At 46.6% G+C, this 27,947-nt stretch overlaps 1 protein-coding gene across 4 annotated transcripts; it reads left to right on the top strand.

The window, feature by feature from the left end:
* Positions 1–2,525: 2,525 nt before the first annotated feature.
* C4H10orf71 (chromosome 4 C10orf71 homolog) lies at positions 2,526–27,947 on the top strand. 4 transcript variants are annotated; one of them, XM_045196216.2, is made up of 3 exons: positions 2,526–2,792; positions 17,206–17,308; positions 22,886–27,947. In XM_045196216.2, the coding sequence occupies exon 3, from the start codon at positions 23,029–23,031 to the stop codon at positions 27,301–27,303; it is 4,275 nt and encodes a 1,424-aa protein (XP_045052151.2). In that variant the 5' UTR covers positions 2,526–2,792; positions 17,206–17,308; positions 22,886–23,028; the 3' UTR covers positions 27,304–27,947. The 4 variants fall into 4 exon arrangements, with proteins under 4 accessions (XP_045052151.2, XP_045052152.2, XP_053779497.1 ...); XM_045196217.2 differs by having other exon boundaries at positions 17,206–17,276; XM_053923522.1 differs by having other exon boundaries at positions 2,526–2,621.

Below are 27,947 nucleotides of genomic sequence, written 5' to 3' on the forward strand. Positions count from 1 at the left end.
TCACATTCTTTCCACACAGCTCACAGCTCCTGGACTGGAGAAGAGTGATCACTTTGCCTGTGCCTGTCCCCTGGGAAGATGCCAGCTCAGGCTCATGCAGACACTGAGCTCCCAGTCTGGAGCTGTGGCTGAGTTCTAGGGCTCTGTTTCCTGCTAGAATGGTTGATGCCAGTGTGCCCACCATGACCCAACCACACATGGGTTCCATGGCACAGGGCTGGTAGAGGCATCCTGGCCAGTCAGCTGTGGTCAGGCCAGTGGGGTGGCACCCCAAGCCATACTCTGAGAACTCCTGCTCCCAGGACAAACTCTTGCCAGATCAATGGTGTTTCATTGTTGTCTCCTAACCCCTCCTGCTGATGCCATTGACACGGTTGCTGGCCACTGCCCTGCCTCCTGAATTTTCCCCAGGTCATCCTCATGGTTTTATTTTCTTCATCAGCTGCTTCAAGCAAACACCATCAGCCCCTGCTGCACAGCAAAGCTTACCGCTTCCAGGATCCTAAACCAGACATGAGGTCATGCTCTCCACCTGTGAAGAATTAAAAGCTGGGGAGAAATGCACTGAGGAGTGGGAGGAAGCAAGTCAGAAAATCAGGGGCCCTGCTGAACAGGTTCAGCTCATGTTCCTACATGCACCCCAGAGCAAACTCCTCCATAAAATGAGATTTGGTGATGCGACATTTCCTGAAGTCCAAACAAAATATTTGGGTCAGATGCACATAACATATGAACTGGCTATAAATTTGTTGCCATGTGTAATAGGGGAAAAATATAACTAGAACATCAAATCCATGATTTAGCAGGTATTATTGTTTGCCATAAAGCTCTGTTTTTAAAAGTTCTCTTTACATAAAAATAGTAAGTAGGCCATGATACAAATTGTTGAAGATGTGGCAAAAATCATGAGAAAAAAATAGCAGATGACTGACATTTGAGCAGCTTTGTAATATATGAGCATATCAGTATACACGAACTCATTTGAACTTCAACCCCATAGAGCATAGGCAATCTGTCTATCCTAGAGATGAGTAAACTGAGGCATATAGAGGTCAAGTGATTTAGCTGGTATCAAATAGCTAAAAAATGCGAGAGGGCAGGGCTCCAAACTCTATGTTCTGTTTTGTTTTCTTAATGCTGGCTTAGATCTCAAGTTGATTCTTTTCATCTGCCAGGTTGACTAGTGTTAGTTTTGACAAACAAGGGAGTTGGATGGAGTGGGTAAAGTCAAGGGATTTACTTTGGGCCTCCCTCAAACTAATTCAGACTGCTCACTAGTGAGCAGGTGGTCCTAAGTCCTCAGGGCAAAAGGCAAGTTGTGAGTCTCCCAGGAGGAGGAGGGGCTAGATGCTTTTGCTGGCTGGGGTCTGATCCCTTCATCTGTGGGGCAGCAAGGAGCTCTTCTATGACTCTGTTCTAACTGAAATGCATACACCCGGGTTCCTGTGACCCTGGCCACCAGTAGGTCCAAGGCCCGAGGTGGTGCCTGGCACTGAGTCGTAGCTTGGTCAGAGGTTCCTGGCCATTAGGAACCCACAGAAGCAGGAGGGACAGTCTGCAAATAGACACAGAGATACAGTGCAGTGCAGACTTCCTAGGGCTTTGAGCACCGCATAGAGTGAGGTACCCAGCAGGGACTGGGAGCCTTGGCTTTCCCAGGCTGTGGGATAAGGGAGTGGGAGAAAGGGCTCTTGGAAAGAAAGAAAAAAACTCTTGTTTTAAATACTGGTGATAAGCAGACTTTAACAGGGCCAACTTGGGGAGGGTGAGAAGGGCATTCAGGAAATGGCACCACATGAGCAAAGACATGAAGGTTGAAAGATGTCGGGGGGTCTGCAGGCAGTATGGGGAGCAGACGACCCTAGGCCAAGACAGAAAATGACGAATGGGCCAGCCCCTCCCAAAGATGGACAGGGGAACTCTCACCTGGTAGAACAGGACCTGCCCACTGGCAATTGGACCTTGCAAACAACTGGGACTGCCATGGCCAGCCTCACAAAATTGGAGCTTACCTTGCCTTGTCCTGATTTTATTTCATATTCTTCTGCAACTCTTACCCTGAAAGCCCAGCCTGGCCTTCCCCCAGCCTGCAGCTGGGCATGTTATTTTGCTCCAAACATACAACAGAGTACGTCTCCTTACTCGAGGAATGCAGGCTGCGGTCCTCTGAGCTGATGATGAAAGGGGCTATTTCTGTGCTGGGACATCAGCAGGCCTCTGGGTGCTAGTTCCCAGGCGCATACTATCATGTTTTTACTGTTTCCCTAAACAAATGTTTTCCTTTGCACCTTGAGATATTTTTATTTGAATCTAGATACTATAATAGCTTTAGAAATCATTCTGGATTGAAGCTGGAATCATGGTTAGGGTCCAGTGAACCAGAAAGTAATTTCTTACTCCTCAAGTTATCTATTACCCATGGCTGATCTGGATGTAAAAATAGCTGCTGAGGCTGTTTGTTTAATCTGACTGTTACTTGACACCACGCGGGTGTTGCAGTGCACACTGTTTGCCTCTTCCCCACCGAGAACACCATTTGGTTTCCCCAGCTGAGTCTCTATTTAGGTACACTCCACGGACTTCCAGTGTCTGGCCAGTTTCTGGCCACTGATTTTCTCCAGGTGGGCAAGTTTGGGGGAAAGAAGAGGTTTGGGTCTGGAATCTCATCTTTGGGCAGCCCAGCTTGTCAGTTTTAGCTGCTGGGCAGAACTGGGTTGCTGGAAAAGTCAGGGCTCTCTCTCATTGCCAGGGAGGCCTGAAGAGCAAGCAGCAAGACTCACAGGGAGTGGAAGGTAGGATACCGACTCCTCGGTTTTTCAGTGTGGGCAGGGAGGTGCAAGCTCCCACAGCAGGGCTTTTGCTTTGGGCCAGCAGGATTGGGGATGAAGTTCTGGGCCAGGGTGCTATGCAGGGTGGTGTGAGTGCTGAGGGGCATATTGAGGGCTGCATTTCTCAGTGTACTGGGTGTGCCATGGGTATGAGACAGCTGTGTGGACCATGAGGGGTACGCCACAGAGTACATGTTATAGCCTGGTGTGACTTTTTCCTCACGTGTCTCTGTCAAGGCACTCTGCTCCCACATGCCTATGGATGTGCCCAGGTCAGTGTGCTGCCAAATGAAGGCGACCCCACGGTCACAAGTTCTATAGCAGGAGACTATGTTGTGTCCTCTAGCACTAAGAGGGACAGGATCCTACCAGCTGTAACAAAGGACACTTGGCCATTTACATTCTGGCCGTGGGCTCTGAGAGCATGAGTGTCCTCATCACAGGAGCTGCACTGGACTGCGTGTTCCCCCACACCCTGGGGGTCTCCAAGCAGACTCCCGCACAGGAGGTTTCGCCAAATCTAAAATCATATCTTTATTTTTTATTGTGGAAGAATTGATTATTGAGAAGAACAATATTGAATATATGGAGAAAGCTAGATAGCCTTTAAACATTATTATTTAGGACTTTAAAATACACGTGTGGATGTTGATAATGGAGGAGGCTATGTATATAGGTGTAGGGAGTATATGGGAAATTTTTGTGTTTTTCACCCAGTGGTTCAATTTTGCTGTAAACCTAAAACTGTTCTGGAAAATAATGACTATTTTTAACTAATTATGGACCATTTCTTCAATACATCTAACCCAATTATAATAAACTCTATTTGAAGTATTTTTTGAAGTCCTAAAGTATAGAAATCCTAGAGAGGAGATTAAACAAATGTTTGTGGTAAATGAGGTCCAACTTTCCAATTTTTGAGTTCCCTTTACAACAGTGGTTGGTAAACCACAGCCATGGGCTGAGTGCCTGATTTTGTAAATAAAGTTTTATTGGCACACAGCCACAATCATTCATTTACATATTGTCTATGGCTACAATAGCCTATACCATATGGCCGGTAAAAACAAATATTTTAATTTTCGGCCCTTTACAGAAAAAGTTTGCTGATCCCTGCTGTGCAACACTTCCTGAGGTGCACCAATTTGGTACACACACACACTCACACAATGAAAGTTCTAGCGCTCAAAACAGACCCTTCGGGACCAGTGACTGGCTCTGGAGCACCCTACCACTCCCTGGCCAGTTTTTTCAGTTACAGGAAAAAAACTGTTATAGGAAATGTTTGGTTTACCACTAGGGGGTAGTTAGCTTTGCTATGGAGAGTGGCCTGGGCTAAGCAGGGCAGATTATGCTTATCAGGATAGTTTATAAATAGATATCTCCAGGTGACCTGAGTCCAACGTGTCGCCCCTGAGTCTTTGGGAGGGGAACAATTGCGCCTGCTCTCTGGTAACCAGAAAATCATTGGGATGAGAGCAACTGTGCCCACTGGGAGGAAAGGGGTTGGTGGGATGCTGGGTACTGGTAACAGAGGGGCTTGGATTCCCCAGAAACCAGGGGACAGCAGTATGTAGAGATAAGGAAGATCAGAGGAGGCCACAGGCCCTCAGAAATGTTATTTTCCACTTCTTTGTTCCTGACCCTAAGAAAGTCCTAGAGACCCTTATAGAAAGGGGAAGCCCCACGTCTGGAAATAGCCCTGTTCCTCCAGACTATGCCAGAAATCTCAGCACTGAAACCTGCCGGCCAATGGAGCCAGAGCCGGACTCTCTTCCTTGTTGTCTCTTGGGATTTCACTCCATCTGTCCAGGGTTACTAGAGATGAGAAGGGCTTTAACGGAAGGCAGCCCTCGTGGAGACACACAGTGCAGTAATTCCCATCAGGCTGCAGTGGGTATTGGTTTTTCTTCCATTTGTGGGTTTAAACCACATTTCACCAAATCCAGCCAATGCATGGCCCTACAAGTCAATCTTGTATTTCATTTACCTAGTTGGGAAACCCCAAAACACCTCTTAGTTTCTACTTGTTTCCCTGTGGTTGCATGACTCAAGCTGGTGAGGGTGGATGAAGAGGTGGGGGACAAGAACAAGACAGATGGACCAAGACTCAAAAATAGAGCATGTAAAGCACTACTGAGATGCATCATCCCCACTCTAGGACACTGGCATCCTTCTGGAACATTCTCTGAAGGGGCTGCATGTGTGAGTAATGCATGGCTTTCTGTGCCAAGGTAGAGGCAGAGCAGTTTCTCTGCCAACCTCAGTTCTCAGGTGGAAGACTGAAGGCCACTTGCTGCCAGGTGCATTCCCTTGGGAGCCTATGTCATCGGCCTCACAAAGTTTGAGCATAGAACTGAAGTGTTTGGGAATTGGACAAGAGGGTCCAAAGAGCCAGTCAACTGGTAATAGTAGCTTTCTCTCCAGCACTTGACAGATAGACTTCCCTTTCTTAGTAGAAAGGAGAAAGGGTCCCCTCTGGACCACAACATGTGAAAGTGAGAAGAGGCCTTCCTCATAACTTCCATTCTCTGCATGGCCCTCCCTCAAGGCTCAGCCCAGGTGTCCAAGCCTGAAAGGGCTTCCAGATCCTATGGAGATGCTGGTGCATGGTGTCAGTAAGAGCCCAGGGCCTCCTAGGGACCTCTGCAGCCTGAGCATTGTTCCCTGGTCTCAATTGGAGCCTTCTTTCCCTGAGGACCCCTTCCAGAGTGGGACTGAGCCTCTGAGGGACTATAAGGCTGAGCTAAGAGTGGGACTTTATCTTAGCCATCTCCCATCTTAAAGCATTCACCTGAAGCTTAAGGAAGGCCAAGAGGAGAGGAAACTGAGATTTGCTTGAGTGACCAGTGTGCTGTCCACACTCTGCTGAGTCTGGAGGCTGGTTGCAGGCCTCACACTACTGAGCCCCAATGGCAACACCCAGGCCACTGTGGAGCTGTCTCAACTTGCCCTGTCCTGGGGTAGCCCCACCACATGCATTACCACCAGCTCATCTCCTCACCTGGACCCGTCTGCCCTTCTCCTAGGCAAGTCAAGCCTAAAGGCCACAGAGCTTAAGGGGTCAGAACTCAGAGTCATTTCTTGCCCTCCTGTGTCCACCATTTTCATTAGGGCAATTGCTGGTTGCTTTATTCCCATATGCAAAGTGCCTATGTTCATTACTTGGTTCTATTCTCAAGGTTACCCAGCATGGTAGGTCTTAGGTTTCCCTTCACAAAGCAGGCACTGCACACAGCTTAGAGAGGTTGCCCCAGGAAGTAGAGCTAGTAAGGGGCTGAGATGTAAACTTGGGGCCTGAGTTCAGAGCTCACATCTTTTCCTAATTGCTTCGTAGACCTATAGCTCACATCAGTGTCAAACTGAATCTCTACAAAGAATGCCAGTCCACTCACCAGTAGTCAAAACCTTCCTTAGAAAAGCTACACGTGCCTAGGCAGGCCCATCCCTTCAGAGCTTCAGAGTCCACACTGCTCCCAGGAGGCCCTTGGGGACACCCAGCAGGGTCTTCAGGACCATGCAGATCTGGGTTCACAGGCCAGCTCTGCCCTTCTCAGCAAGCCCCTGTGCCTATTCTTGCCCCTCTGTAAAATGGGGATACCAACACTGTTGGCCACCAACCAGGGGGACAAAGTGTCCTTCGTGCATTAAATGCACAAACATAAAAAGCACCAGGCATGTGATAGAAATACAACTGCCCTATTTGTCCATTATTTTCTCTTCTGCTTGAACTCCAACTTGGGGGCTTTTCCTTCCAGAGGTCACTGAAGATAAATCCCAGTGTTTTAGAGTGAGCAATAAGCTAATCATGCTTATTTCTCAGTGGGAGAGTAACTGGCACCATGGAGGACTGAGCCCATCCTGACAGTGACCGCTGGGCATTAACACATCATTATTATCTTCCCTCTTGTGCCAATGAGGATGACGGATCTGGGCCCCTTCAGTGCTTGGGGTGGAGGGAAAGTAACGTTCCCACTACATGACAACATGGCAGTGTCTGGGCACCTCAGCACACAGACACAACAGCTAGAACACCCTGCGCTGTCCCCTAGCCCCACCAGAGGAAGAGAAAAGCTGTTAAAACTTTACCTAATTTTACATAATTTAAATTTACCTAACCTTAATCTTAAATCTTAACTGAGCATGCAAGGTTTCTCCAAATTGCTTCAGATGACTGCCCAAGAGGAGCGGACCCACTGTTCAAGGGGATGCCATACAAGCACCAATGTCACCGTAGGGCAGCTGAGACCTTTTCTAAGACTGAGACCTGGCTGGTTTGCCAATGCAGGAAACCAGCAGAGAGGGCAAACATGGTTCCAAAGACAGGAGAGCCCTTTGGATGCTGTCTAATCAGTCACTGCCTCACTTCTCACCCCCTCTTATTTTGAGTAAAGGAAAAGTCATCTCTCAGGTCCCTGGCCCTGGGTAAAGCAGGTTGCATTGTGGGGACAACAGTGACATTTATGGATAGTCACTAAGGGCCTACCACTTCACAGACATGAATCACTGGGTCCTCATAGTGACCCCTCAAGGCAGGTACTCTTAGTAGTTTCATTTTACAGATGTGGAAACCAAAACTCAAAGAGGTTTTGTGATGTGCTGAGGGCCACTCTTAGCCAGTACAACCAGGGACAACACTCAAGGGGGTCTGGCTTTAGTCCATGCCCTTCCCACGGTGTTAGACTGACCCATCTGGGAATTAGAAATGATGCATGACAGCATTTAGTGAGCACCACTATGTGCTTTTTATACATGAGCTCATTTAAAGCATTCGGCAATCCTGTTGGCATGTTAGTAGTGCCATGGTAGATATGGGATTCCTTCCCTGCACTGTCTGCTTTAAAAACCCAAGGTCTCTAGTGGTGGAAGCATCCACTCATCGAATACTTACTCTGTGTAGGTCTCTTCTGGACTCTTGACAATTCTTTACCTCCACCCTTTACAACCACCCAAGGAGGTCAGTATTGTTGCAGAAGAACATGAACAAGCAGAGGCTCAGAGAGGTGAAGTAATTTGTTGAGGTGGAACAGGGCTAGGAAATGGGAGCACTTGTCTGACTCTAAACTCCTGCTCTTTCCACCACCCTCACTTAGTGGTCAGTCTGGACCCAGCTGTCTGGCTGTGCACAGACCAGCAGCCAAAGCTCTCTCACAGCTACTTTTAAGCACGCCCTGCCTGATAAGACCTCTCTCCTTCCATCCTTGACCCTGCAGCATGCACTGACCTCTGCCTGGTCTGCCCTTAGAGGCAATCATCTCTTGGAGTAGGCCAAATTTCTGATTCATCTCTGTGCCCCACATATGCATGGCCTGCCCAGAGCAGGCCCAAAACAAGGCAAACACAGTGCAAACCACAGTGGTTGACAACCATGAGATCCAAAAGGCCCAAAGAGCCTGTGACCTATCAATACAACCTCCCAGAAAGTGGTACAGTCTCCCATTGCTCAAAGCACAGGGCAGGGTACTTCAAGTGTGGTTCCCACACAGGATCCCCAGCACCATAACCACTCCAATCTCCCAAGTGTTGTCTCTGGGGTAGGACCCAACATGCAGTCTAACAAGCCCCCAGGGCCTTCTGAGAAGCAAGGATACTGCCTTCAGGAAGGAAAGGGGGACAAGGTTTTGACACAGTGGGATCTCTCCAAGAAACTGATCTTTCATATCAACTTGAGTCATTGTTTTAAATAACTTTGTCTATTAGAAGAGCAACCATTTTAATTTTTAGAAGGATGACTTGAGTGGCCATGTCTGAGCTCTTTTTATTGCCTCTGTAAAGCATTCCATGAGGGACTCCATGAAGAAGGCAGGATATTCCTCTGTGCCATGACCATGCCTCTCATGGCAGGGAAGTTCTCTCTTTCCTTTCCTGGCAGAGCTGGACTCACCACTGTGACACTGGTTGGAGAAAGGGCAGCTGTCCTTGACCAACCAGCCATCTCCCATCTACCTTCCAGCCTCCAGAGGGAACCAAAGAGGCTAGGGACAGCCAGGCTGTGATGTGTGTGTGTGTGTGTGTATGTGTGTAGGAGGTTGTGGCTCTCCCCTATCCCAGATGCTCCTACCTTCCTGGCCATCCAGGGATGGGGAAGAGTACCCTTCTGGAGACTCCCCAAAAGACAGCCAGGTCTAACAAATGCCTTCTTTGGCTTTACTAAAGCAAATGCTCCTGGTGGGAAGAGGCAGGCCATGGGAGATGGAGAGAGGTGCTGAGAGAAAGGCTGCCACACACACTTACCCTGCAGGGGCACTACTGCAGAGGAAGGGCCCCCTGCACCTGATGCCCTTCCCTGCACCTAATGCCCCTCTCTGCCTTGCCTGAATGGGGAGGGCAGAGGTATGCAGCCCAGGGCCCCAGGTCTAATCCTGACTCCACTGTGTGACCTTGAGCAAATTCCTTAACCTCTCTGATCATCAATTTCTCCACTTTATATTCCTTTAACATAAACCTCACTTAACTTGCCAGGGTTTGTGACCACTGAACAAGATTGTGGATATAATCTGTAACTGAAAATTTTTTTAAAGATTTAAATTATAGATTATAAAGGTTTAAATTAAATATTAAAAAAAATAAAGTTCATGGCAGGCAGTAGGAGCTGGATAAATAGGATGAGTGTCTGGAAGCACTGAGCAGGGTGCTGATGCTCAGTGATGACTCTTCAGCTCTGTTTCTCTGCCTTTGCCAACCAGCCCCACACACTAGTTTACAGATGGAGAAATGGGTCCACAGATGGTGAGGAGAACTCTGTAACCCTGCTGCCCTCCTGTGGTCCTAGGAGCCCTCCTGAAACCTCCTGTCTCTGCCCAAGCCTGGGACACCCCAAAGCTGCTTTCAAAAGGTGTTCTTCCCAAAGGGCTGGAGAGAGGGTGGTTGCTGAGGGATGCCTCACTCCCAACAAAGCCAAGTGCCTCTTTCTCTGAAATCCTCTGAAGGGGCTCCTCTCTGGACAAGGTTCTCCAAGGTGGAGTCAAGGCCATCGGTTAGTCATCCCTGCAACACCAACTTGATAATCTACATGGGTCGCAGTGAATACTAGGCTACTGGATTTGTCTTGTCATCAATCCCAGGTTACAAAAACAGGATTAAGGCTCAGACAAACTGAGTGACTTGTCCAAAGCCTGTCTGATTTCACACTTCTTAACTAGAGAGCCATTTGCCTGTCAGTAGGGGCAGGGCAGGCATACAAGGCCTTTTTGTGGGCTGACAAGTATAATGGGGCATGGGAAATAAGACATTTTGTGACCATCATTCTTACGATGAGCTCCAAGGAGACCTGAGGGTGAGAACTAGGAATGTGGGGGCTGCAGGGTGGCCAGGGGTGGGGTGTTGCTGAGCAGAGGTTCTTAACCTGCAGCAGGCATTCAGAAGCTCCTAGAGGAGCCTCTGCAAATGCAGATTGCAGGAACCCTCTCCCTCTCCAGTAGCACAAGGTTCAAGCTCCACACCACCAGGTATTAAACTCTGGACTCCAAGTCCTTCTGGATAAATAACAAGAGAAATTTTTTCTCACAGATTGTTGCAAGTATTAATTACATAATAATATGAATTAATAATATTGTAGTATATTAAATGCCTGTCTTATGTCAGATGCTCAGGAAATCGGGATTTCTTTTATTCATTCATTCATTTGTTTAACAAATGAATGGCCCTGTGCTAGGCCCAGACATTGGGTGGGAATTGGGGACACAGCACTAAAGCAAAAAAGCAAGGCAAGGCCCGACCCATGAGCCTGACACCCAGGTGCCTCCTCCCCTCTCTCATGTGAATCTGGTCAGATCATGCCACTCACTGTGGTTGGGCCTCAGGTTGCCATTTCTCGATCAAAAACCCAGCATCACTATGAACAGGGCAGCAGCAATTGAGCCTAATCAGGAATACCTAGAGTTATTGATCTATAATAATTCTTTTTAAAACCCCTTCAGATCATAACTCATTACTGAGTGCTGAAATCACTTACTAAATTGAAAATATGTTTTTAAAAGAAAGAACAGAATAGAATGGAAATATCAGACAGTACATACAAGCAGGGGAAGTTTTGCTCCATGAAATTTTCCATATATATATATATATATGTATATATACATATATATATATATATATGGAAAAATATATGTATACATGAGGATCCTGGTAAAGCAGGGCCAAGACGCTGGATAGTGCCAGGCCTGAGCTCCTTCTGGGAGATGGAATCATCCAGAGATAGTGATACTCCAGTTCATCTGGCCACCAGAAGCTTGAAGACCTGACCCCTGCAATGCCTGGCCACCAGAAATAGGTGAGACCACTGTCCAAATATTGTTATCAGCCCAACTACCAGTACACCTCATGGGGGCCCTCTGTACATACCTCATTTCAACTCAGTCCTGGATGCCAAGTCAGTAGCAGGAAATTCACCAGTGCTACAAAGCAGGGCTTTTGCCCCAGAGAGCCAGTTGTAAATATTGCTCAGTGCCCCTACCCCATGTCTCCATGCCTTACTTACCCCATTTTCTCCTGCAACTGGGTTCCCCCTAGGTGTGTGGTGCCAGGTACTAGCACCATCCTGTCCTGGGGAGCATTCAGTTGGATATGACCCAGTCTTTCTTGTGCTGGTTTCCTGGCCTCTAACTGCAGACACAGCCCAGGTCTGGGCAATGCTCAGAGGCTCTTGAGGAAATGTCCCATCCTGACACAGCAGACCAGACCATGGCCCAGTCCAGACATGGGAGTAAGGCTGGTCTGAGCCCCAAGAATAAAGTGCCCCAGCTCCTGAGCTCTCTCCCAAGGGCAGAAGAACATCCACAGCCACTGTGACAACAATTCACAGCCAGCTCCATGGGCCCTGCAAGCTCAGGCAAGCTGTTTTCTTCAGCCACATTTCCTAGAAAACCCTACCTTCATACGTGCACCAGAGCTTGGAGGCCCCTTGCACATGTAGCCTTAGTTTCCTGAGCTATAAGATGCGGAAGAAAGGAGTGAGCACAGGCACATGCAACAGTGGGCCTGAGGCCTGCCACCCCTTAGACACTCAATACATATCTGCTCCTCTCTCCTGAAAGAATCCAACTGAGAAAGTCAATTTGCCATTTTATTGTTCACCTCATAAAATGTAGAACGTAGACAAGGATATTACCACTGAAACATCAAGCAGAAGTGCTGTTGGAAATTGCACAGAGAGGTTGAGGGCTTGGCCCAAGACTGATCAACAATGCACCAGGGTGAGGTCCAAGGTGGGGTGGGGCTAGGTGGCAGAGGCTGTGTGTGGGACCTCTGCACATTCACCTGCTGTAACGGGCCATCTGTCACAGTTCACTGCAGTGAACAGCTCCTCCAGGCATGCCTGAGTCAATGACTCAAAAAAACACCCAGAAAGAGGAGTAAGAGAAATCAATTCCAATTTGTTAGGGCCTTCTGGGTGTGATAAAGCCAACCCCTGTCATCTCAACTGGCTTCCTGCTTTCCCTTTACTGATAAGTGAAAACATCATTCAATTAAGGTAATTAAATTCACCCAAAGAGCTTGGGCTCAAAAACCACACTACAAGCAAGTGGTCAAACCCAGCAGGAAAGCAAACCCCAATGGCTTCCTGTGCAGAGACAGGTCAGCCAAGAGAATTGAACCACCTCCTTCAGAGCATCAGAGAGTCCTTTCCAGGTATATACCAGCCACCTGGACCCCCACGGACCTACCTCTCCAAGCAGGAGGGGCCTATACTTAACCAACCTAATCATCAGTTTCGTTCCTATGGTTGTGAAAATACGAGCTGAGAAAATTGTTGGGCCATGAATAGAAATGAAAGCCCTCCTTTCCTCCACCTGTCCTCCCCTATCCTCAATTCTCACTTGAACTCCAGTTCATGAGCTCAGGACTCACCTTCATGCACCATAGCCCATGACCGGAGAGGGTCAGAGTTTTACCCTCAAGAAGGTGCCAGGTAGTCAAGTGAATTCCAGTCCCAGTTCTCTTCTTTGCATGCTGTGTAACACTGAGCAATATTCTGTACCTTTCTGTGCTTATATTTATCCACCTAAAAATGGTGACAATAAGGCCTAGTCACACCACCTCATAGGGGTCATCAGAATCAAACAAGATAATAGGTGCTGAAGTATGTCCTGAACAGTAGGGTGATGTGAACACATAAGTCATCCCAGTATGCACTCTATAAACAATGAGTTTGTATTTTTAACTTAAGTATGTGATGATTAATTTTACAGATAACTCTGACTAATAAAAAGTATATTCAAATATTGCATGGGACATAGGTGTGTTCGGAAAGTATCCAGCCACATGCTATGAAAAGTAAAGCCATCTATTGAAAAAAAATACAAGAAACATTGTACATAGGACAATGACTCCTCTGTCCCCTTCAAAGTAGGCACCTTGGGACCTCACACAGTACTCCCAATCACCATCCTGCCCCATCATATTTCCCTGAATCTTAACAATGGTCTGAAATCTTTTCCCTCTCAAAGGTGATTTTAGTTTTGGGAAAAGCCAGAAGTCACAGGACACAAAATCTTGGTTGTAGAGGGTCAGAGACACCTGGTGATTTGATGTTTTGCTAAAAAATTCTGCATGAGACATGATGCATCAGTGGGCACATTGTTGTGATAAAGCTGTCAATCACCAGTTACACATAGCTGCAGCCTTCTTAATCATCCAAATAGTTTCTGCAGAGGAATGTTCAAGCTTAATGCAAAATTTGATGCAGATTTGTTGCTCTATTTGCTCATTCACTTTGAATGCAGTGGCCACACAGTACACATGCTCACTCAAGGGCATCTACCACCCCCACTGACTAGTACGGTGAAGTCGTCATTGTTCATACATGTGCATTCCAGTCCACTCTCCTTGGCTGCCAGGTTACACCCATGTCACACATACCTTTCTCGTTATATTAACAATGACTGGACTTTTTCCAGACATACCTCTTATACTAAAAAAGTTTGTTGACATGGAACTTTCTCTTCACCTCTCTGAAGCTCTGTTGTCATCTCAGAAATTAAGCTGATAGTTCACATCCACATGGATGATTATTGTGCTGAAGCTGGGGCCTCCTGGAGTCACCAATTGGGACTCTGGTTCTGTGGGCCTGTCACACTTCCTTAGTCATGGGGCTTGGATGAGTGACTGTATGTGGAGATCTAGATCAGTGTCCCTAGGAGGTGACATGGGCAAGTCTCCTCTCCTTGCCACTTCCTGTCCTCACAGCCTGGGGCAGACCAGCAGAACTGGGGTTGTGTGAACTCTCAGGCCTGGGCCAGCTGCTGGCTGGGAGCCCCAAGGGAGACAAAGAGAACATGGGGCAGTAGAGCTTGTAGCCCTCCATTTTCACACTGCACACTTGCAGCAAACCTCTGTCATCACATCCTTGGGGCCCAAGAAGCGCACTCAGCAAGGGAAACTGAAAACATTGACCAATGACTACCACACGCCAGGCATCCTGTCTGTCAAAGGTAATCAAGGCTGGATACCTCACTTCCAGGAGCTCAAAGCCTTCTTAGAAGGATAGATTCAAACAGACAAATGCAATAAAGCAATACAGATGACTTTTTAAAAAAATATACAAGGAATAGTAGAACTTAAGAGGAAATGGTCAGCTGTTTGTGACCAGGGAACAGAGAGAAACATTCCAGGCAGAGGGACTACCACTCCAAGGAGCCATGCCAGGACCCACCTGTGCCTGTAGTTCCCTCGTCCTGTGTACATAGGCCTAGAGGGAGGAAGAACATGGGGAGACATCCAGCTTCACCCCCCTCAAGGTCATGTTGAGGGCCATGCAGAGGCATTTGTAAAGGGCTAGGAGAGAGAGAAAGAGAGCATTGTTTCTGCAAAATGCAGTATATTCCAGTCCATGATAGTTCAACAGCATCATGCAATATGACATGGAAAAAAGCATCATGTGAGAAGACATTGTAGAAGGTAGAATTTAGTAGTGGCTATAAAGAGGGTATTTCATTGCTCATTGTGAGAAAAAGCTGATTTATGGGGCTGCTCACTCAGATTTACTTTGTTTGACATATTTTGATTCAAATAGATGACCCTGGCAATGGAGAGGAGACAGATGGGAGAGAAAAAGAGAAGGAGAAGGAGAAGTCATAAATTCTTGGAATCTCAAAAGAGAAATGACTTGTGGGAAGGTCATGGCTTCTGTTTTAGATGTGAGTTTGTGGAACTGTGAGACACAGGTGTGCAGCTCTGCCATGGGTAGTGTGAGATCAGGCCTGGAGCCCAGACCAGTGGCTTGGCTGTACATGCCATCAGTGTGACTGCTCCCTGTGACCACAGGTATGGGTGAAATTGTCCCTATGGAGACCATAGGTAGGGAAGAGAAGTGGTCCTGGGGCTGAGAGTGGAGGAAATCCAACCATCTAGGAAAGGAAAATAAGAGGCTGAACATTCAGGTGGGGCAGGGAGGAGACTGTGTATCCCACAGGTCAAGGTAGGAGAGCTTCTCAAACAATATTCATGATTGCAGCTTAGAAGCTAAATCAGATGAGGAGCAAAGATTACTTGTTAGCAGATCCAGTGGGGTAGGGGGAACTAAAGGCTGAGCAAAGTGAGTTAAAGGAATAATAGGTGATAAGGAAGAGATAGGAAGCATTTAAGAACAAAGCATTCTGAAGGCCAAAGATGTGAATAGGAACTTACCATGCCATGGTTCAATACTAATTTTTGTTTCAATGTATTCATTAGGACAGATTCCAGGCTTTTTTTAATAACGTGACTCAGCAATATGCAATTTTTTCTCATTTATATCTCTTGGGGGTAACCACACACTTTTACTTGAGAAGAGCTCTATGAGACAGACTTCTCACCAATTCAGTTGACTTCCTTCAAATGACCCAAAGCAATGAACAAGACAGTTCTGTGCTGACCTCTGAAAAATGCATGCCAGCAGCAATGACAATGAGTTCATGAACCCAAGCACAGATAGGTCCCCTAAATGTTCACAAATAAAAGTCACTACATCCTTCTGTACCTGTGTCATCCTCATAATGTTAGACATGGATTAATATCATTCTCATCCCTAAATTATACCTCTGTGGAGCTGCAGGAAGTTGACTGTGCTCACTATTCAGTGACACAAACTGGTCACTCTGAATTTTTCAGATGGCCTGAAGACCCAAGGCCAGAGGTCCTTCTCAGTAGAATTTTTTTCTTCTTTCTTACTCCGTCTTTTCTGTGTCTTTTTTGCCCTCTAGAAAAATTCAGAATAAAGATATTCACTTCAGAGTATCACCACTCACATTTATTTGTGTTCTGTATGGGTGTGTTTGGTACACAGAGGCACATAAGGGACACTTTCTAGATTTAAAGAATTTTCTTTCTATTTGAGAGAAAAAAGCAATCATCAATTTCTAGACATATGATATATATTTACAACATATAATCTACTGAAAAAGTAAACCCAGCTGCCGTGGGAACATGAAGGAGAGCCTGGGAGTCAGGGACAGGCCAACTGGATGGTGGTGACACAAAGCAACTTTGTGGGTCTCAAATGAAATGTACTCAACTAATTTGAGTTATTATGATTGTGAATATTATTAATGAACTACTGTGGACTAGATGAATATTCAGGAACTGCGAGATTAGGGAGGTCTTGTGATCTGACTTTAAAATGTGTGTAGTGGATTGAATGACTTCACACTTTATTCTCAGAACTCTTAAAATTCTCCTGGGCAGCTTTTTGGTTATTTTAGCTGTCAAAATAGATAGTCAAGCCTCCTGCCAACAATAAATTGAACACGGTTCTAGTGCTAGACATGTGGATTTAAGTTCAGCTGCTCTGATTCCCTTTATTGCAAAACCAGAGTTACTAATTCACATGGAAAGAAAAGGGCCTCTGGTCAGATCTGACTAGCAAAAACAGTTCTCAACTGGGCTAATCATATTAGAAATTTTAAAGGATTAAAGCAGGTTCCTGAAGAGTTCTTAGACCATAGACAAAATAAGAAATATTGGAAGGAATAAAAATTGGCCCCAGACCTGGCTGGTATAGCTCAGTGGATTGAGCGTGGGCTGTGAACCAAAGGGTCACCAGTTCAATTCCCAATCAGGGCACATGCCTGGGTTGCAGGCATGGGGGTCCATGTGAGAGGCAACCATACATTGATATTTCCCTCCCTCTCTTCCCTCTCTGTCTCCCTCCCTTCCCCTCTCTGTAAAAATAAATAAATAAAATCTTTTTAAAAAATTAGCCCCCTATTAGTTTTCACTGAAAATGATTATGCTTGGAATTTTGTTGAGTTCAAGTGTTGATTTTCAAAAAACGAAGGCCAGTATATTACCAATATTTAAAGTCAGTATTTAAGAACATGTTCAGCTTTTGCACTGAACATGTTCTTGGCCCTTTGGTCAATTGGGTTTCACTGAAATTATTTTTCCTCTTTTTTTCTAGATGGGCAGTAATGACAGAAAAAATAAGCATGAAAAGAAGTTTTAAAACTACAGGTCCTAAAACTCAGCAAGGTAGGAACCAGCAGCCCTCATTGCTATAACAGGTATGGAACCACCAACTCAAGAGCCAGCATCTGGAAACACCTTTAGTTGTTCATGGGGGACTGGGGTATGAGGAAGGGATGATGAGGCCAACTTAACAACTATCCCAACTGAACCCATGTAAATCAAATCAGAATTGAAGAAAGTATTTGAATAAGTCTATGAATAGGGATGTCTCTTTTTCCTGAAGCAGAAGGAATGTGGTGATTTTCCAAGTCTCCAAATATCAGTGAACATCCTTCATTACCATCTGGAACTGTAGGGTTCTATCATCACACAAAACAGAAACAGACACTGGACAAATTAAGCAAAAATTGGTAAATATTCAAAGGAAACTGTAGCCCTTGTAGACTCAAAATGAAGGTTGAAATTGCAGGTGGGGAAAGGGCAAACCAGGAGCTCTGACACTGCAAAGGATGCCTGAGTACGTTTCCAGCCTTGTGTCACTCCAGGACAAATGAAAGGTGGGCCTAACCTGGGTCTCACATCTGCACTTGGCCCAAGGTGATATTGGCAGGCAACTTGACTTTTAACCTCACGAAAACTGAATCCTATAGAGAGAGGAATTTCTCCAAAAGTTATAGAGTGTTTTTACTCAGAGAAAAGGGGTAGAAGCTGAGTATTCAAAAAAAAAAAAAAAAAAAAACAAATATCTGCTAACAGTAGGGGATATTTAATTGGAGAGGGTGTTTATTTAACTCTAGGATTTTATTTTATTTTATTTTTTTAAATCAACATTTCTTTTCTTTTTAATTTTTATTGTTATTCAATTACAGTTGTATGCCTTTTCTCCCCATCCCTCCACCACATCCCAGCTGAACCCACCTCCCTCCCCCACCTCCACCCTCCCCCTTGGTTTTGTCCATGTGTCCTCCATAGTAGTTCCTGTAATCCCCTCTCCTCACTGTTCCCCCACCCCCCAGTTATTGTTAGATTGTTCTTAACTTCAATGTCTCTGGTTATATTTTGTTTGTTTTTTTCTTCTATTGATTATGTTCCAGTTAAAGGTGAGATCACATGGTATTTGTCCCTCACCACCTAGCTTATTTCACTTAGCATAATGCTCTCCAGTTTCATCCATGCTGTTGCAAAGGGTATAAGCTCCTTCTTTCTCTCTGCTGCATAGAATTCCATTGTGTAAATATACCATAGTTTTTGGATCCACTCATTTGCTGATGGGCACTTAGGTTGCTTCCAGTACTTGGCTATTGTAAATTGTGCTGCTATGAACGTTGGGGTGCACAGGTTCTTTTGGATTGGTGTTTCAGGGTTCTTAGGGTATAATCCCAGCAGCGGAATTGCTGGGTCAAAGGGCAGTTTCACTTTTAGTTTTCTGAGGAAATTCCATATTGTTTTCCACAGTGGCCTCACCAGTCTGCATTCCCACCAACAGTGCACTAGGGTTCCCTTTTCAACTCTAGGATTTTAAATTTAGATCTCCAACTATCTTATTTTCATCTTAATGTAGAAGTGTAGAAACCTCAATATTACTGACTTCAGCTCTTTCCCAGGATCAAAACCTCAGCATTCACAACACAAGAAGACACCTGGAAGGACCTATATTGGTAGGACCGCAAGGGGCCTAAAATTTAACTTATATTGGCTGAAGAGACTAAGGTTCCCCCACCCCACTCCAATAACATAAATACTAGGGGGAGATGGCTGTAGCATGGACTCACAGCTCAGCTGTGCCGTCGAGGACCAAGGACATCTCTTCTGTCCACATTGCCATCTTCAGTCAATTGACCTTAGCAGTCACTGCTCATCCCTCAAGTTACATAGTGAATGCCTCAATATCATGAGTTGAATTGTATCCTCCCAAAATTTATATGGTAAAGTCCTAATCCCCAGTAGCTCCGAATGTAATCTTTGGAAATAGGGCAGGTGCAAATGTAATAGTTAAGATGAGGTCATTAAGGTGGGCTCTAATTCAACAGGACTTATATCCTCATTAAAAGGAGAAATTTGGACATGAGATAAACTCAGAGGAAGATCATGTGAAGAGACACAGGGAGAAGATGGTGCATCTATAAGCCAAGGAGAGAAGCCTGGAGTAAATCCTTCCCTCACAGCCCTCAGAAGGAACCCCTCCTGCTGATATCTCAATTTGGGACATCTAGACTGAAGAACTGTGAGAGAATACATTTCTGCTGTTTTAGCCACTCAGTGTGTGACACTCTGTTATAGCAGCCCATGCCAAAAATACACTCAGTTCAGTCTTGTTGTCTGCATCAAAGCGAAAGGGAAGGTACCAACAGAGAGGGGACAGCTGAGATCACTCCTGTGATCAGAATGCACAGATTTTCCTTGGTACCCCAATACTTCCATCCCTTACCAGAGCTGCACCACAGCCTGGCCACGCTGGTTACATGGAATCCTAAAAACATGAGTGGTTAGGAGAGGGGGAAAGAGTGAAATTAGCCAGCCAGCAGGGTCTGAGGCAGACACTCTCCCTTTTCAATACAGCCTTCTAAAAGGCAGGCACTGTGCCTTCTAGAGAGCAAGCAGCCCTGACCTTCAAGGCAGGGCTAAGGAGTATGGGATAGAGACTTTCCTACAGTAGGTAAGTGATTCCTTGTCACCTCATTCTGTTTGCCAGAACCCTGGGTCCTTTTCTTTATCTAGCAGTCTCTGCTCATTTCTTTCATTCATAAAGCAAGTCAGTCAGCCCACAAATCCAACTGGAAACTCATCGGAGTGCTATGGTCAAGAGACAGTAAACAACAAACCCCAAGAACGGCTGACCTGAAGGACAGAAACACAGTGCTGCTAGCACAGTAGCACTGGGCCTGTGAGGACACCTGGTTCACATTCCCAAGTGTGGAGCAAGGACTGAATTGGGACTCCTGCCACATGGGCCTTGCCTCCCATCTCCTAAAGCCATGACTGTATTATTGCTCTGCCTGTTGCTGATGTGAATGGGCTGCTGCCTCACAGTGCTCCATCTGTCAGCTGAAGACACAGCACCCACCACGATTGCTGTCCCAAATGCCCACCACTCAGGCCCACTCTAGGTTCTAAACTTGCTATTTTGTCTATTTTTTATGTACTGATTTACTTATTCCCCGCTCCAAGCCAAGCCTATTATAGGCATTGAAGGTCATGGTGGTCAGGGTCCCAGCACAAAGCAGCATCCTCAGACAGGACCCAAAAGGGAATTAATGTACCACCTCAAACCCATTAGGATGGTTACTATCAAAAGACAGAAAATAATAAGTGCTGTCAAGGATTTGGAGAAATTGGAACCCTTGTGCAGTCTGGTGGAATGTAAAATGATACAGCTGCTATGAAAAACTCTATGATGTTTTTTTCAAAAATTAAAAATAGAATTGCCATATGGTCCAAAATTCTACCTCTGGGTTTGAGCCCAGGAAAATTAAAAACAGGATCTGGAACAGATATTTGGACATCAATGTTTATAGCAGCACTACTCACAATAGGCAAAAGGTGGGAGCAACCTAAGGGACCATTGACAGATGGATGGGTAAGCAAAATGCAGCACTTACATACAATGAAATATTATTCAGCCTTAAAAAGGAAGGAAATTCTGACACATGCTACAACATGGATGAACCTTGAGGACATTATGCAAAGTGAAATAAGCCAGTCACAAAGAGACAAGTACTATATGATTCCACTCATACGAGGTACCTAGAATAGTCTAATTCATACAGGCAGAAAGTAGAATGGTGGTTTCAGGGACTGGCAGGAAGAGAATAGGGAGTTATTGTTTAATGGGTATAGAGTTTAGTTTTGCAAGCTAAACAAGAGGTGGATGGTGGTAATGTTTGTACAATATGGGTATACTTAATACTACTGAACTGTACACTTACAATGGTTAAGATGGTAAATTTTATGTAGTATATATTTCACTGTGATTTTAAAAATAAAAAAATAGGATGTAATGAAGGGGCTATGACAGAGGTTTAGGCAGAGTTAGGGAGACTGCAGGATGTTGAGTCACTCAAAAAGAGTGGGGACATCCTCCTGCAGCCCCAGGGGTGAGGGCAAGAAGGCTCCCCTTCCCTCCAGGATCCTACTGGCACTTTCCATTGGCCACATCCAAGGGCAAAGCAGAGAGTGAGGGAGTCCAGGAAAGGTAGGTTGTGGAGGACTATGCCCTCTTTTGTGGCTGTGGGACAAGGGCAATCAGCTAACAGACAGCTTAATGGCTCCTAAGCTCCTGGTTCTTACAGTCTAATGATGGAATAGGCAACAAAGAAGTAAATTTAATTTTAGATTGTGCTCAGTACAATGAAGAAAATAAACCAGCCATTGTGAAAGAGAGAGTGAGGGGGGATACCTCCACAGAATGCCAGAGAAGATATCTCTGCATAAATGACACACCTGAACTTTAAGCACTATATTAGTCAGGGTCCTCCAGAGGAATAGAAACAATAAAATGTGTACATACACAGTCATGTGCATCTTAATGATGGGGATACATTCTGAGAAATGGGTCCTTAGGCAATTTTGTCATTATATGAGCATCATCAAGTGCATTTACCCAAACCTAGATGGTACAGCCTACTACACACCCAGGCCATATGATATAGTCTATTGCTCCTATGCTATGAGCCTATACAACATGTTACTACACAAAACAACACAAAATTAAATCAAGCACAAAAGAAAATAAAGCAATCAAGAGACTTGGTAGCCCTGGCTGGTGTGGCTCAATGGATTGAGCTCTAGCCTGGGAACCAAAGGGTCACCAGTTTGATTCCCAGTCAGGGCACATGCCTGGGTTGTGGAACAGGGGACGTGCAGGAGGCAAGAGACTTGGTAAACATGGATGAATTAAGTTGCTGCTGGTGTAATGTGGCTTACTATTTTACAGCAAACTTTTTTATATGTACAAAGTACTTCAAAATAATAATAAAATGTATAGTAACTTTGTAAACCAGTAACACAGCCATTTTTTATCATTATCAAGTATTACATACTGTACATAATTGTATGTGTTATATTTTCATATGACTGGCAGTGCAGCAGGTTTGTTTACACCTACATCACCACAAACACGAGTAATGCATTGTACTACAACATTATATGACTATGACATCACTAAGTGATAGGAATTTTTCAGTTCCATTTCAATATTGTGGAACCACCATCGTATATGCAGTCAGTCATTGGCCAAAATGTCATTAGAGAGAGATTTATTTTAAGGAAGTGGTTCATGCAATTGTGGGGTTGGCAAGCCCGATATCTGCAGTGCAGGCCAGTAGGCTGGACACCCAAGGAGCTGATGTTGCAAATCCAGTCCAAAAACTGAGCATAGAATTCTCTTTCTCGGGGGCTTCTTCATCTTTCGGACACGACGCATCCACATTAAGGAGGGTAATCTTCTCTGCACACAGTCTATTTATTTAAATGTTAATTATGTCTAAAAAATAGACTGTCAAAGCAACATCTAGTTTGGCATTTGAGCAAAAATGGGACACCAGGACCCAGCCAAGTTGACACATAAAATTAACCATCACAAGCACCATTACCCATCTGGACCAGTGTGTAATTCTGTATGGAGCCACTAAGTTAGATATCTTGTTCATATCCTGCTCTTCTTCCTTTCACAGAGAAAAAATTCCCACTCTGCAACTGCATTGGATCAACAAGAAGCTCTAATTTTGTGAAAAGAGGTCTACATTTAACCCTTCCAGAATCATTACCCAGAGGTGCTCATTGACTGAGCAGGGACAGGCTTCCTAGCCATCGGACGATGCAAGGGAACAAGAAGTACATGGATGGATTCAGCGACTCCTCAAGCATCGGCAGTGTGCTGGATGATGCAGACAGGGAGGTTAGCAGCCTCACAGACCGGGCATTTCGGAGTTTGTGCATCTCAGAAGACACATCTTTCAGTGACTCTGACCTGGCCCTGTCCCCAGATATCAGCCGCCAGGTGTTTGGGAATTTTCACCAGGAAACAGTGAGCCACACCCACAGAAAAAGCGGCATTTGGAGCCAGTTACCATCGCAAGGCACAGAGCATTCAGGCTGGGCAGCCACGTTCCAACAGCTACCTAAATATGTTCAAGGTGAGGAAAAGTATCCCAAAAGCAGCCCCACACTGACACCAGCCCAGAGGAGACTGGAGGTGCCAGTTCCTGGCCTGAGGAATAGCAACAAGCCTATTTCCAAAGTGTCCTCACTAATTAAATCTTTTGACAGGACTGAGAGCCAACAATGTGATAGCAGGCCTCCTACCAACAAGCCTCCAGCTATCAAAAATCCCCCCCAATTTGCTCCTCTTCCAGAGAGTGGTGTAAACTTCTGCTTTGATTCTGCCTTTTTGACTGTGAGGAGGGTACCTGCAGAAGTCTCCAGCACCCATCAGAATAGCCACCAGCCCTGTAGAAAGCATACAGGGCAGGGGTCCCCCAAAAGTCCTGAAATGACCTGTCAGGGCTCTAGTAGCTTCCTCCCGACACCTGAAAACATACCTAACTCATTGGAGTCCAAGTTCCCCTCTCCACCCCAGAAACCAGCCATGGGAGAGCCTGGAAGAAGCAAGGAGTGGGCTCGCAAAGGCACCTTCCTTCACAGTGAAAACAGTGCTTTCAAGTCATGGAGCACCCACCAACCAAGGCTGCTGGAAAGAAAGGATCCTACTGAGGCTGTCCCTGAAAACAAATCACCCAAACACTATGAGGACACACCCTTGTTAAGAGAATCCCAGGCCCCTGAGCACAAAGTCTCTCCCTGCCAACTCTGTGCCAACTGTGGTCAAGAAGAGAACAGGATGGCAGCAGGAGCTCTCTCCACATCTGGACCCTGGAGATCTAGGGACCCAGGAGTTCAAGTATTCTTTATGGAGGAAAAAACTTCCAGCTCAAAACCTGACCAGGTGAAGTCAACCCAGCCCCCATGGAGAAAACCAAAGACTCACAAAGGAGGGAAAGAAAGTGCACAAGATGCTTCAGAAGATAAGCAGAACAGCAGAGGCCCAGCCTTGTACACAAAGCACAATCCCCAAGGGCAATTTCCAGAAAATGATGCTCTTGACAATGCTGTAGACCCCAATGATGGTTATAATCCTCCTTTTAATATCAGTGAGCTTCTGACCCCCATCATACACACCAAACATGTCCTGGATTCATCCAATAGCCCACCAGTAGAGATAACCCCATTACCCCCAGGGCAGCAGAATGGATACCAAGAGAAGGAGCCTGGTGAGTGTCCATCTCAGGATAGCTACAAATCCAAAGCCCCTAGCCTGCTGTTCAACCTCAAGGATGTGCGTAAGCACGTTAAGAGCACATACAGTAGTCCCTCACCTCTCTTAAAAGGCCTCAATGAGAAAACCAGAGACAAGCAAGAACCTGTGATCAATGGTGTCCTTCCCAATGGGCTTGAGGAAAGTTCCGCAAAGGAGCTTTCTAAGGAGAGACCAGCTGACCCTCCTTCTCTATCACATGCCAGTACCCAGAAGGACCCTAAAGCTGATCCTGGTGCAACCTCTGCAGACAACTATTTAACCCTTAGCTCACCTCCAGCTGTCGCCAAAGCCCCCTTCTGTGTCAATGGGGAGGCTGCCGACCAGGACAGCTATGAGAAGGATGCCACCAAAGAAAATTCAGATTTGGGTGCTGCCAGGTCCAGCTGGTGTCCAGACTCCAGGGAACATTGCCCCAAGAAGCACCTGTCCCTGAAGCTTTGCAGCAGAGAGCCTGAGGCAGAGAGGCCTGAGCAGCAACTGAAGACTGCCAGCCTAGAGAATGGGTTCTCAAGATCTGTCTCTCAAGAGACAGAATCCGAGAGAGAGGAGGGACTTCAGAATCCAAATTTCAGCCAGAAATTCTCCCCTGGGCCCCTTTCTCCTGAGGAGGAAGATGTGTTTTACAGTGACAGCCAGTCTGATTTTATGCCAGGCCTCAAAAGTAAGGCCAAATTCAGCACCAGCTCTTCAGATCAGTCCTTTGCCTCATTTGAGGATCAGCAAAAGACGTGGTTTACTGAGAGCCAGTGGGAAGACAGGAGGAATGACATGAGTACAAGTGACAGTCAGAAGGATGAGAAAGAGAAAGTGCTGGGCAAAGATGAGCTACAGTACTGTGCCCTTGGTAATGGGCACACATGCATTGAGGAGCAGAGCGAGGGGGATGTATTGCAAGGAGAGGAGAAAAGTGTGTCTGGAGAGAGATCCAGGAAGCCATTGAGGGAGGAAGATAGTTTCAGAGGCACTTGGATTGGGGGAAGTAAGGATGCAGCCCTCTCACATGCCAAAGACCTTACCCCCTCACCATCTTCCACTTCAAACAAGCACATACTGTTTGCAATCAAAGACAACACCCTCAGGGCCACCCCTGTGATAAAACCCATCATGCTGCCCCTTCTGAGGGCCTTGTCCTCAGAGGACCCACTGGGCAGTGGTTACAAAGAGAAGGAATTGTCAAGGCCAGGCTTGGGAGATGATGCTGGTCTTTGTGCCCCCAGGAGCCAGGAAATGCCCAGCACCCTGACACCCACTGTCTGCGTGAAGGGCCCACACTTAAAGCATGTGGCCTGCAAGGGCACAGAGGAAAACAGGTGGGTGTCCAATGTGGCCAGGATGGAGACAAAGGGGAATATCTCATCTATTCTGCTTGCAGCAGAGGGTGAAGGGCTGAAGCCAACCCCAGATACCACATGGAAAGTTGTGATTGATGGCAAGAGCAATTCTACAGACCAGGGGAAGCTGGAGGTTCCAAAGTGCATCCCCATGATCTCTTTGCCTGAAAGTGACTTACAAGACCAGCCACCCCCACAGCAGCTGAGGACCTCTTGGGAAGAACAGACACAAGATTTCCAAGGTCACTTTTTGTCTACACCCAAAGCAGGACCCCCAGGGAGAAGACTGGCCCCTGGTGAGATGGCAACTTCCCCCAACACCAGCTCTCTGGAGGACAGCAGCACATACTCCCCTGCCACCAGCAGTGTTTGGGATGATGCTTCTCAGGGCCCCAGTGAACTGGGCCTGATGCTAGGGGAGCCTTCCCGTGCCAGTCCCTGGGCCAACCACAGCCCTGCCAGGGTTGCCCGCAGGGAGGACTTGACACATGTTTTCATGTGTGAAGCCAGTTCTGACCCCCAGATTGAGCCATCAGCAGAAGACCTCAGGACACTCTCTCCAAGAGGTTCATTGCTAGATGCGGCCACCAGCTCAGCAGTCCTCCCTGAAAAAGCAGAGCCTTCTGCTCACCTAGAAAGAATGGCGGCCAAGCCACCAGCAGTCCCACCCAAAACAGAAAAGGCCCTGAGGCGGGCAAAGAAGCTGGCAAGCAAGAGGAGAAAGACTGACCAGGCACAGGAAATACATGGCAAACCCCAGGAGGAAAAGTCCTGTCTGGAAGACTCAGGGCACAGGCCCTGGTCCCTTGGAGACAGGCTACTGCCCAGGTTCCCTGCCATCCGTGCCCTGCCCCCTCCTATGCACCGCCACTCAGTGTCCACCTTCTCAGAGCCAATCAGGCAGCCTGGGGAGCCCCAGTCCTTCATGCCCCTACTCCCTTACCCTGCCAGCCAGAAGGTCCTCCAAGACCCCCAATCAGGAGAATACTTTGTCTTCGATCTGCCACTTCAGGTGAAAATCAAAACCTTCTATGACCCAGAGACAGGCAAATATGTCAAGGTTCCCATCCCATCTTCTGAGGAGGGGTCCGCCAAGTCACCCCTGCCAGATGTGCTTACTACCCCCTACATACTCTACCCTGGCATCCGACCCCTGCCTGCAACTGCCTTGATACCATTGCGCTGTTCCTCTCAGCTCTCTGCCCCCACCTTCCTTAGGCAGGGCCCTGGTACCACTGAGGCAGCCTGCTCTGGGCCCCAGAGTACCCACAATGCTGACCCTCAGCCAACCCCTGGGCCTCATGGCAACCACACCGAGCACACTGCAGGCCAGGCTGCCAGTGAGCCTCCCCAGATTCCAGGAGAGGAAGGAGTAGATACTCCAAGCCTGAGCATCATCTCCACCAATGATCTAGAGGACTTTGCCACAGAAGGAATTTCTTGAGAATTACAGCAGACTAACACCTCCACAATAAACCCAGAAAAGCTTAGTTCCCCCTCCCCCAGAACAATCAATTGCTACACTCACATACACACACCACATACTTAGCCATTTAAGATCCTTAAAGCCTCAAAGGAAGTGAAGATCCTGACAATACGCCACCTCAAGGGCACCCCTACAGCTCCCCTCCCTGGAAGGGCACTGCTGGCATGACCTGGCCCTTCCAAGCCCCTTCCTGGCCCCCAGATCTGCTCCACTCCTTTTCCCTTCTCCTCTCGTCCTTCCTGTGTTTATCCTCTGGCCTTGCCACTAAGGTGGATCCACCCTGACTCCTCAGGGCTATGCAGCTGCAACACCTGGCCCACTCCTTCTCAAGGGCAGGCTAAGGCCCCCAGAGACACTGAACACCACAGGTCAAGCAGACCATCCAGCACAACCCCTCGGGGTCAGACATGGCACCAAGGATGACTTCACCTTATCACTCTGAGATAGCAGCCATTACCAGCTCAGCTCAAGTGGAAGTGGCTGAGGACCGACACAAAGCAATATGGCAGAAATGTTTATCTGAAAGAATGGGTTTCCTTTACTGAGAAAACTTTCCCCTGAAAGCTGTTTCCTGATAAAGAAAAGGCTACCTTTTAAAAAGT

Source organism: Desmodus rotundus, chromosome 4, assembly GCF_022682495.2.
Source record: "Desmodus rotundus isolate HL8 chromosome 4, HLdesRot8A.1, whole genome shotgun sequence".
Lineage (NCBI taxonomy): Eukaryota > Metazoa > Chordata > Mammalia > Chiroptera > Phyllostomidae > Desmodus > Desmodus rotundus.